Source organism: Cherax quadricarinatus, chromosome 21 (assembly GCF_038502225.1).
Source record: "Cherax quadricarinatus isolate ZL_2023a chromosome 21, ASM3850222v1, whole genome shotgun sequence".
NCBI lineage: Eukaryota > Metazoa > Arthropoda > Malacostraca > Decapoda > Parastacidae > Cherax > Cherax quadricarinatus.
Window position 1 is genome coordinate 6,309,495 of NC_091312.1, and position 12,343 is coordinate 6,321,837.

General features: G+C 39.8%; 1 protein-coding gene across 7 annotated transcripts in view; it reads left to right on the top strand.

Moving 5' to 3' along the window:
* The window catches only part of LOC128689190 (eukaryotic translation initiation factor 4E transporter-like), a 317,681-nt gene that overhangs the window by 176,166 nt on the left and 129,172 nt on the right, over positions 1-12,343 (top strand). For all 7 annotated transcript variants that reach the window (XM_070087137.1, XM_070087142.1, XM_070087138.1 and 4 more), the window contains one exon: positions 1,503-1,607. In XM_070087137.1, coding sequence (XP_069943238.1) covers positions 1,503-1,607 — 105 coding nt within the window. The remainder of the gene's footprint in view (positions 1-1,502; positions 1,608-12,343) is intronic.

Consider the following 12,343-nt stretch of genomic DNA (forward strand, 5'->3'; position numbering starts at 1 on the left):
GTTACTGGCCGTCTTCTTATCACCATTGTCGAGGTTGGGAGACTACTCTCTCCCGTCTTCGCATTGGCCATACTCGTCTTACTCATGGATATCTCATGGAGAGGCGCCCTGCTCCTCTCTGTGAGAATTGCCAAGTTCCATTATCAGTCAGCCACATTCTGTTGGACTGCCCACTTTATCAACGAGCACGCAGAATTTACCTCTGTCGTCGTCTTCGCTCTGCTGCTCTCTCTTTACCTTCCCTTCTCGCTGATGGACCCACCTTTCATCCGGACTCTCTCATTGACTTTTTGACAACAACTGACTTACTTCACAAATTCTGATACCTTCAGCCCTTTCTACTTCAATCTCTTGCTACCCCCTACCCCCGTACTATCCCCTGCCCCGCTGTTTTCTGTAACCTACTGATCATCCCTCCTCCCTTCTGCCATCCAATACCCTCGCTTCCTTCCCTACCCTGCAGCGCTGTATAGCCCTTGTGGCTTAGCGCTTCTTTTTTATTATAATAATAATAATAATAATTTTCACTCCAGAAGTATGTTCAGGTGCCAGTACTGACCGAATTTGTTCCCATAAGGAATATTGTGAAGTAGATTAGTCCATTTCAGACCCCCAAACATACACGTACAAACGCACTTACATAAACTTACATAATTGGTCGCATTGGGAGGTGATCGTTAAGTGGGGGTCCACTGTATTTTACTTTTTTATTGTTTTTTAATGCCTAGTTCTGTTGCTAACTTAATATACGTTAGTGTAAACTTGTTATCTAGTATTTATGTGCATTTATAAGTGGAAAAAAAGGTGTTCCACTTCATGGCGATTTCTGCTTTATGGCAGTAGCCTGGAACCCAACCTGCCATATAAATGGGGCCCTACTGTATTCCCTTCTCACCCTACAGTAAGAATACAGATATTTTAAGGTAAGTAATGAGTGTACTGTGTGTATTTTACTTTTTATTGTTTTTTAATGCCTAGTTATATTGCTAACTTATACAAGTTAGTGTAAACTACTTGTCTGGCATTTATGTATGTACATTTATAAGTGGAAAAAATGGCGATTTCTGCTTTAAGGCGATAACTCGGAACCTAACCTGCTGTATAAGTGGGGCCCTACTGTATTCTGTACTCTCTTCATCAGTCTGTCCACAATGTATTGTGTCAGATGAAGCCTTTATCAACCATCCTCTTCAAACTTATATAAAGGGGTTTATCCCCTGACCCTTGTATGTGTATGGCTGCCATCGCTGCCCTCTTTTTCATGTTGTCTAAATTTTAAGAAATTTTTAAGTGTAACCATTTAATTGTATGTTTTTAAATGTTTTTGCTTGCCATTAGTATCCACAGTGCATTAGAGGCCTTATTCTGAAGAAGAGGAGCTAACAGCAGGATTCTTGAAGGTTTTATGAGTATCTTATAGGTAATTAAAATGCTAAAATTGTTGATGCAACTCACCTACATATATATTAACAAAGTATTGATCATCGTGTTGAATATTTCAGAAACACCGCAAACGTGAGGCTGAAAGAGCGAGATCTCCAAATCCTAATGTACCCATAAGTGTCTCAGGGGTTGGTTCCATGCCAATTTCATCTAATGTAAACAAGGTACATATAAACCTTTATATTGGGTCTTGAGAACTTCATATATAAATTTTAATAATGATGCAGGGCCTAAATACTATTAACATGTAGTAAGCATATATGTATGTATGTTTGGATGGTGGTGGTAGTGTACTGCATCAGTCATGAATGTCTCTCTACGAATGTTTACCTAGGACAGTAGTGGTATAGTTACATCAGTGATGAGTGTGTATCTAGAAATGTAATACTGGTACATGTAAGAATTCATGGATTGGGGTGGTAGTATAGCTTAGTCATTAATGAGTATATTTACCCAGGAACAGAGTACAATTTAACCCTTTGACTGTCGCGGTTGTATATATATGTTTACGAGGTACCGTGTTTGACGTATATATACTCATAAATTCTAGCGGCTTCAAATCAGGCAGGAGAAAGCTGGTAGGCCCACATGTGTGAGAGAATGGGTCTGTGTGGTCAATGTGCACCATATGAAAAAAATCCTGGAGCACGCAGTGCATAATGAGAAAAAAAAAACTCCGACCGTTTTTTTTTAATTAACCCTTTGAGGGTCGACAGGCCCTCTCCGAAACTCGTTCTCAGGGTCGGCCAAATTTAAAAAAAAAAATTATTTTCTCTTATGAAAAGATAGAGAATCTTTTCCCGATCATAAAGACACCAAAAGTTTGAAATTTGATAGAAAACTTACGGAATTATGCTCTCGCAAAGTTAGCGGTCTCGGCAATGTTCACGCATCGGCGATTTTGCCCACTTTGAGCCCCATTTTCAGCCAATTTCACTGTACTAGTCGACAAAAAACATGAATATTTCGCTAGAACTCCATTTTTTCTATCGAATGGGTGCAAGAAACCACCCATTTATGAAATGCAACTATCCAGTACAGTGGTCAGAATTTAGCAATTTTGCCAATTTCACACAAATTTCAAAAGATGCCAATTTCCGAATAGCGTCCAGAATAAACAAGAAAGACATTCCTGGCACTAAAATGACATTTCCTCTAGTCATTAGTCACGTCTCAAGGCCCCTCTTATATTCTTTTGCTTTCCACTTTGAATTTTTATTCTCACAAAAAATATAAGATTTACTGTTATGCAGACTACTGGGTTAGTGTAAAAAATGGTATAAATATTATTGGTGCACTTGTGAAAGAATATTAGTCTCACCAGTTGACGTGTATTGCACGCTTGGCACGATTTGTTTACTTTTGAAGTTTGGTAAAAATCGAACATTTCTGCTACTTTGAGCTCAATTTCAAGGCACCTTTTCATCTCAATTTCTGTAATATGTCTTCCATTCTATAAAATGAGACCAAGAAAACTAGAATACAACAATAAATACCATACGAAAATACACTGCAAAGTCGCTGATTTATTCCAAAAAAATGGTCAAAGTTTTTTTTTTCTCATTATGCACTGTGTGCTGCAGGATTTTTTTTAGACTGTGCACACTGACCACATAGACCCATTCTTTCATATGAAGGCCTACCAGCTTTCTCCCACTAGATTTGAGGCCGCTAGAATTTATGAGTACTAGTACGTCAAAAACCCCTACGCGTAAGACGTACTAGTACGACCAAAACCCTCAAAGGGTTAAAATGCCGACTTTGTGGTCTATTTTCATATAGTATTTGTGGTTGTATTCTCGTTTTCTTGGTCTCATTTGATAGAATGGAAACTATATTATAGAAATAGAGGTGATTTTGATTAATTTTACTATAAAAAGAACCTGGAAATGGAGCACAAAGTGCAGGAAATGTTTGATTTTTGCCGATGTTCAAAAGTAAACAAATGATGTCATTGTCCAATAAATGTCCAAATAGCCATTCTAATATGCAGTCATGAATGGGTTGATGTAATTTTTACAATTATTACAGTATTGCAGTAGTCTGCATAACAGTAAATCTATTTTTTGTTTGAATAAAAATTCAAAATAAAAAGCTTTGAATAAAAATTAAAAATAAAAAGCAAGAGTAATATCAGAGGGGCCTGGAGACATGACTGATGAACAAAGAAAATGTTATTTTAGCACCAGGAATGTCTGCATTGTTCATTCTGGTCCTTATTTTGAAATTGTCATATTTTTTAATTTTCGTAAAATTGGCCAAATTGCAAATTTCTGACGATGTTATTGGGTAGTTGAAATCAGTAAATGGGCAGTTTCTTGTACTCAATCGATGGAAAATATGGAGTTCTGAAGAAATAGCTATGAGTTTGGTTGACTGGAATAATGGAATTAGCCGAAAATAGGGCTCAAAGTGGGCGAAATCGCCGATTTGTAAATATCACCGAGGTGACTAACTTCGCGAGAGCGTAATTCCATCAGTTTTCCATCAAATTTCGTTTTTTTGGTGTCTTTACAATCTGGAAAAGATTCTTTATCATTTCATAAGATTTTTTTTTTTTCGACACCAGGAGGCACCTCAGGATTGGGGGTTGTGACAGCCAAAGGGTTAATACAGGAGGTCCCCACATTATGGTGATTTGCTAATATAGACATTTCAAATTATACCCAAAAATTTGTTTATATGGCTGCTCATTTGTTATTACAGTATCTGTGCACCACCTGTCTACTCTGTTTACATCCTCCTTCAGCTCCATGTCTCTCCAAATTATGTCTGAAAGCTTTCTGAAGTTTCAAGTATAGTATTTTAAAGTTATTGTGTATTTTATATATATTCTTTTTGTTACAGTAACATCTAAAAAAGAGGAGTCATAAGGTTCTTATTTTAAGTGCAAAGTTAGAAATGATTAAAATCACTGAGCAAAGTATGTCTGTGGCTGCAGTAGTGCTGAAATACTACTTATAATTGTACTTAGCTAAATGAATTTACTCTGCTGGCATGTAGGTACATTAAAATCACTTGACATTATTACAAAGTAGAAGTAGCTACACCAGATGAGGAAGTAGCCCAGAATGTCTGATTAGTATTGACACAATCCAGAATGTCTGATTAGTATTGACACAATCCAGAATGTCTGATTAGTATTGACACAATCCAGAATGTCTGATTAGTATTGACACAATCCAGAATGTCTCATTAGTATTGACACAATCCAGAATGTCTCATTAGTATTGACACAATCCAGAATGTCTCATTAGTATTGACACAATCCAGAATGTCTGATTAGTATTGACACAATCCAGAATGTCTCATTAGTATTGACACAATCCAGAATGTCTCATTAGTATTGACACAATAATAATAATAATAATAATAATTGCTCTGGAGTGCTGTAAATGCCAAAATGTTAAGTTGTTACAGACATTTTCATTAGTCCATCAATGACTTCTTTCAAAATTACATATGAAACACATTGCGTATCATATTAAAATACAGTGGTCCCTCGCTTTTCGTAGTTCTCGGGAATCATAGATTTCGGAAATCATAGGGATATTTTCGTATAAACATGGGCTTGCTAATCATAGGTTGACTTGCGAATAGTAGTTCGTCCGGGACGCGTACGCATGGTGTGAGCCGGGGCGGCCTCCCTACCCAGCCAGTCTGGCATTGTTTACCAGTGAGTGAAGGTCCCCTCACATGCTCCTACGAAATATTTCATAATATTCCACTCATTTTAGTGCTTGCAAGTACTAAATAAGCTACTATGGCTCCAAAGAAAGCTCCTAGTGCCAAGCCTGTGGTAAAGAAGGTGACAAATACGATTGAATTTAAGAACAGCAACAGATCGCAGCTCAGACTCTTGCTGCAGAGGAGGAGGAAGAGAGATGGAAGAAGGTGCCTTCTTCAGAAATTAAAGAGATTTTTGCTATATGGGGTAAGATGGAAAGCTTTATGAAGAAACATCACCCTGACAAGGTTGTTGCAAGCCATGTTGGCAACATGTACAGTGACAAAGTCTTGGGCCATTTTAGGGAAGTGTTAAATGACGCCAGAAACAGAGCTCTCTCCACAGTTATTTTGTGAGACAGGACTCCAGTGACTCTCAAGGTGGTCCTAGTGGCATTAAGAAACAGAGAAGAGAAGCAACCCCAGAAAAGCAATTGGTACCTGAGGTGTTGATGGAAGGGGATTCCCCTTCCAGACTGTAAATAATCCAATTTCTCTCCTCCTCCAGTCTCCCATACACTAAGAAGAATCGCCAATAAAGGTAAGTGTTATGCTGTTAATGTTTCATTCATCATGTGCCATTGTATTGTTTATGTACTACATCTATATTTTATGTGAAAATTTTTTTTGTTTTAATACTTCTGGGTGTCAGGAACGGATTAATTGTATTTACATTATTTCTTATGGGGAAAATTGATTCACAAATTGTAGATTTCAATAATAGTAGCAACTCCAGGAACGGATTAACTCCGAAAAACGATGGACCACTGAACGTACAATCGTAGTGACCCAAATTGTTGTATATGTGATGTTTGGTAGCCGGGTGGCTTACAGGAGTGATGGCAAGAATTGTGTTTTTTCTAGTACAACACCAGAGAAACTGTACAGTGGTACCTTGACTTACGAGTGCCCCACCTTACGAATTTTCCGAGTTACGAGCTTTCGCTCTGTCGATTTTTTGCTTCAAGTTGCGAGCAAAAATCCGAGTTACAAGTGAGCTTCAGGTATCCCACCACTAGTTGGCGCAGCAAACACCACAACATCTGCCCAGCATTCCATCGTTTTGTGCTTTTTGTGCAATTATTTTGACAAATTTCTTCGTTCTAACCATGGGTCCTAAGAGAGTAAGTGCAAAGGACAGTGCTGAGAAGAGGAAGAGGAGAATGTCTATTGAATTAAAGCATGAAATCGTAGAAAAACAAGAGAAAATTGTTTTTGTTTGTGTTTTTCTTATGAAACTAGTGATCCAGTGCAGTTAGCCTCACAAACACTACATTTTCTCTTGTAAAAAGACCTCAGAAGAGCAAGAATGGGAAGATATGGTCAGAGCGATAATTATTTTTACCTCAGGAGTGGCCACCACCACTCGGCACATAATGACATTTTATTTATTCTGGAGTATATAATGTTACGTTATTTATATTGTTTATTATGTCATATTAGATCAGTTGTGATAGATAAATAAGCCATAGAGTTGATATTAGCATTGTATTGAAGTGTTTTCTCCTGTCTCCCAAGAGCCATGAATTCCGCTGGAATGGATTAATGGCATTTCAGTTAATTTCAATGAGGGAAATTGATTTAATGTACAAGCAAATTGAGTTAATGTATAGGAGCCTTTGAACCAAGTGAGAGAGTAATTGTGGTAGGGGACCTGAATGCTAAAGTAGGAGAAACTTTTAGAGAGGGTGTGGTAGGTAAGTTTGGGGTGCCAGGTGTAAATGATAATGGGAGCCCTTTGATTGAACTTTGTATAGAAAGGGGTTTAGTTATAGGTAATACATATTTTAAGAAAAAGAGGATAAATAAGTATACAAGATATGATGTAGGGCGAAATGACAGTAGTTTGTTGGATTATGTATTGGTAGATAAAAGACTGTTGAGTAGACTTCAGGATGTACATGTTTATAGAGGGGCCACAGATATATCAGATCACTTTCTAGTTGTAGCTACACTGAGAGTAAAAGGTAGATGGGATACAAGGAGAATAGAAGCATCAGGGAAGAGAGAGGTGAAGGTTTATAAACTAAAAGAGGAGGCAGTTAGGGTAAGATATAAACAGCTATTGGAGGATAGATGGGCTAGTGAGAGTATAGGCAGTGGGGTCGAAGAGGTATGGGGTAGGTTTAAAAATGTAATGTTAGAGTGTTCAGCAGAAGTTTGTGGTTACAGGAAAGTGGGTGCGGGAGGAAAGAGGAGCGATTGGTGGAATGATGATGTAAAGAGAGCAGTAAGGGAGAAAAAGTTAGCATATGAGAAGTTTTTACAAAGTAGAAGTGATGCAAGGAGGGAAGAGTATATGGAGAAAAAGAGAGAGGTTAAGAGAGTGGTGAAGCAATGTAAAAAGAGAGCAAATGAGAGAGTGGGTGAGATGTTATCAACAAATTTTGTTGAAAATAAGAAAAAGTTTTGGAGTGAGATTAACAAGTTAAGAAAGCCTAGAGAACAAATGGATTTGTCAGTTAAAAATAGGAGAGGAGAGTTATTAAATGGAGAGTTAGAGGTATTGGGAAGATGGAGGGAATATTTTGAGGAATTGTTAAATGTTGATGAAGATAGGGAAGCTGTGATTTCGTGTATAGGGCAAGGAGGAACAACATCTTGTAGGAGTGAGGAAGAGCCAGTTGTGAGTGTGGGGGAAGTTCGTGAGGCAGTAGGTAAAATGAAAGGGGGTAAGGCAGCCGGGATTGATGGGATAAAGATAGAAATGTTAAAAGCCGGTGGGGATATAGTTTTGGAGTGGTTGGTGCAATTATTTAATAAATGTATGGAAGAGGGTAAGGTACCTAGGGATTGGCAGAGAGCATGCATAGTTCCTTTGTATAAAGGCAAAGGGGATAAAAGAGAGTGCAAAAATTATAGGGGGAGAAGTCTGTTGAGTATACCTGGCAAAGTGTATGGTAGAGATATTATTGAAAGAATTAAGAGTAAGACGGAGAATAGGATAGCAGATGAACAAGGAGGCTTTAGGAAAGGTAGGGGTGTGTGGACCAGGTGTTTGCAGTGAAACATATAAGTGAACAATATTTAGATAAGGCTAAAGAGGTCTTTGTGGCATTTATGGATTTGGAAAAGGCATATGACAGGGTGGATAGGGGGGCAATGTGGCAGATGTTGCAGGTGTATGGTGTAGGAGGTAGGTTACTGAAAGCAGTGAAGAGTTTTTACGAGGATAGTAAGGCTCAAGTTAGAGTATGTAGGAAAGAGGGAAATTATTTCCCAGTAAAAGTAGGCCTTAGACAAGGATGTGTGATGTCACCGTGGTTGTTTAATATATTTGTAGATGGGGTTGTAAGAGAAGTAAATGCGAGGGTCTTGGCAAGAGGCGTGGAGTTAAAAGATAAAGAATCACACATAAAGTGGGAGTTGTCACAGTTGCTCTTTGCTGATGACACTGTGCTCTTGGGAGATTCTGAAGAGAAGTTGCAGAGATTGGTGGATGAATTTGGTAGGGTGTGCAAAAGAAGAAAATTGAAAGTGAATACAGGAAAGAGTAAGGTTATGAGGATAAAAAGATTAGGTGATGAAAGATTGGATATCAGATTGGAGGGAGAGAGTATAGAGGAGGTGAATGTATTCGGATATTTGGGAGTGGACGTGTCAGCGGATGGGTCTATGAAAGATGAGGTGAATCATAGAATTGTTGAGGGGAAAAGGGTGAGTGGTGCACTTAGGAGTCTGTGGAGACAAAGAACTTTGTCCTTGAAGGCAAAGAGGGGAATGTACGAGAGTATAGTTTTACCAATGCTCTTATATGGGTGTGAAGCATGGGTGATGAATGTTGCAGCGAGGAGAAGGCTGGAGGCAGTGGAGATGTCATGTCTGAGGGCAATGTGTGGTGTGAATATAATGCAGAGAATTCGTAGTTTGGAAGTTAGGAGGAGGTGCGGGATTACCAAAACTGTTGTCCAGAGGGCTGAGGAAGGGTTGTTGAGGTGGTTCGGACATGTAGAGAGAATGGAGCGAAACAGAATGACTTCAAGAGTGTATCAGTCTGTAGTGGAAGGAAGGCGGGGTAGGGGTCAGCCTAGGAAAGGTTGGAGGGAGGGGGTAAAGGAGGTTTTGTGTGCGAGGGGCTTGGACTTCCAGCAGGCATGCGTGAGCGTGTTTGATAGGAGTGAATGGAGACAAATGGTTTTTAATACTTGATGTGCTGTTGGAGTGTGAGCAAAGTAACATTTATGAAGGGGTTCAGGGAAACCGGCAGGCCGGACTTGAGTCCTGGAGATGGGAAGTACAGTGCCTTCACTCTGAAGGAGGGGTGTTAATGTTGCAGTTTAAAAACTGTAGTGTAAAGCACCCTTCTGGCAAGACAGTGATGGAGTGAATGATGGTGAAAGTTTTTCTTTTTCGGGCCACCCTGCCTTGGTGGGAATCGGCCAGTGTGATAATAAATAAATAAATACAAGCAAATTGAGTTAAGAGCTCGGTCACGGAATGAATTAAACTTGTAAGTCAAGGTACCACTGTATAGTATTACTTGGAGGGTACCTGTAGGAAAACATTTCTTTTATGTGCCTTCACTCATAGGTTGTAAGGTGCTCTTATTGTGGAGAAAAAACTTTACAAATGTATGCATAATGCCAAAGAAACGCGTATCAACAACCAGTGGACACGATGAAATGTGTATACATCTGACCGCCCACCCAAAACAATGCCACCATATATTTACATATTTATGGAGCACTCTCCCTGCGTTGTTTTATAATACAGTGGACCCCCGTGAATTTGTGGATCCAAATTTGTGGATCCATGAAGTGTTGCAGAAGTGTTGCCGATATACCTTTCTTTCTATTTTTCATATTATTTTATATAATTTTTTTGTTCTGATAATTACAATATATAGTAGTTCTTATCATTTTATAACCAATTTTTTTTCTTCTGACACTAGTATTAGGTACTGAAATTGTACTCAAATTTTCACAAACACATAGACAGGTGGACATTTACACTTGACTTGGCCATGGAATATATACCTTGGAATATATACAAAGTATTTATATGTCCCAGCAATGTTTTGGATATGTGGAAGCATATAATAATGAGGAGGAGGAGGAGAGAGGAGGAGAGGGAGGAGGAGGAAGAGATAGAGGAGGAGGAGGAGGGGGAGAAGAAGAATACATAATGATAATAATAGGTAATAATAAGTTCCCATGAAGCATGAAAAACAAAGTCCACCCCTGACAGTGACATGATAAGATGAGATAACATCTGATAAGGGCTGACATTTGATGAGCATACACAAGGGTGCAGTGATAACACTTGATAAGATTTGAGGTGACATTTGATGAGCATCTGCCCTTGCTTTGTTTTCGCTGGTACGCAAACATGCCTGTCTGTCAAGCTCCCTGTCTATCTGTCTATCCATCTAGCTGTCTGTCTCTGAGCCACAAGACTGCATCATCACATTTACTCACATCTTCAAGCAGAGTTTAGCACTTTGTCTGGTTTTTTGGGTTATCCCAGGTAATTTACACTATGTATACTTGTATTTGTGTGTACCTGTGTGTACTTGCCATCTATTTCCCCAAGCTGATATAGCTCTCGGCTAGTGATTGATGTAGCTTAGAGCAGCTGGCATTTCTTCTCTTGGATAAGTGAATGTCAGTGTACAGTCGTCTGCATATGCATGTGATTCTGGGATGAGATGAAGAAGGTCGTTGAAGTAGACATTCCATAACAATGGTGCCAGTACGCTTCCTTGTGGAACACTTGCCCCAATAGGATGTCCTGCTGATTCCGTTCCATTGAGAACTACACTTAGAGATCTACCATGAAGGTAATCACTGAGGAGGGACAATGTAGAGCCTGCAATTCCCAGTGCTTGAAGTTTTGCTAAGAGGCCCTGGTGCCACACCCGGTCGAAAGCACCAGCAATGTCCAGTGCTACCGCACAGCTGACTTTGGATTCATCCAGTGACTGGTGCCACTTAGTGGAGAGGTTTAACAACAGATCAGCAGCAGAGTAACCTTTCCTGATGCCATATTGACGATCACAAAGTAGTGAGTGGTAGTCAGAAAACTGTCATTTGTCTCAAGGATCTTACCAGTGATTGACAGGAGTGACACTGGTCTGTAGTTGCTGATTTCTGCTCTGCTCTTCTTTTTGTGAACAGGGACTACATTTGCCTCTTTCCATAGAGAGGGCCATTTACACAGTACTAGGCAGTGCTGAAAGATGTGAGTTAGAGGTGCTGCTAGCTGGTCTGCACATCTTCTCAGCAATCTTGGGCTCAGCTTGTCTGGGCCCACAGCCTTTTCTTGGTCAAGCGATTTAAGAAGGAAATGCACCTCCTCCCGCCTTATTGTCACCACTGACAGTTTTGACACAGTTCTTGCAGCTAGCCAAGGAGGGGGTCCCTTGCTGGATCAGGGACTTGCATTTTGGTAGCAAAGTGTTCAGCAAAGAGGTCCGCCTTCTCTTGACTACTAGTATCTCTCTCTCTCTCTCTCTCTCTCTCTCTCTCTCTCTCTCTCTCTCTCTCTGTATCTCTCTCTCTCTCTATCTCTCTCTCTCTCTCTCTCTCTCTCTCTCTCTGTATCTCTCTCTCTGTATCTCTCTCTCTCTGTATCTCTCTCTGTATCTCTCTCTCTCTGTATCTCTCTCTCTCTGTATCTCTCTCTCTCTCTGTATCTCTCTCTCTCTCTGTATCTCTCTCTCTCTCTGTATCTCTCTCTCTCTCTGTATCTCTCTCTCTCTGTATCTATCCATCTATCTCTCTCTGTATCTCTCTCTCTGTATATATCTCTCTGTATATCTCTCTCTCTCTCTCTCTCTCTTTCTCTCTGTATCTCTCTCTCTGTATCTCTCTCTGATCTCTCTCTCTGCATCTCTCTCTGTATCTCTCTCTCTGTATATCTCTCTCTCTGTATCTATCTCTCTCTGCATGATCTATCTATCTCTCTCTCTGTATCTATCTATCTCTCTGCATCTCTCTCTCTGCATCTCTCTCTCTCTCTCTGCATCTTCTGTATCTCTCTCTCTGCATCTCTCTCTCTGTATCTCTCTCTCTCTGCTATCTCTCTCTGTATCTCTCTCTCTGCATCTCTCTCTGTATCTCTCTCTCTGTATCTCTCTCTCTCTGCATCTCTCTCTCTCTGCATCTCTCTCTCTCTCTGCATCTCTCTCTCTCTCTCTCTCTCTCTCTGCATCTCTCTCTCTCTCTCTCTCTCT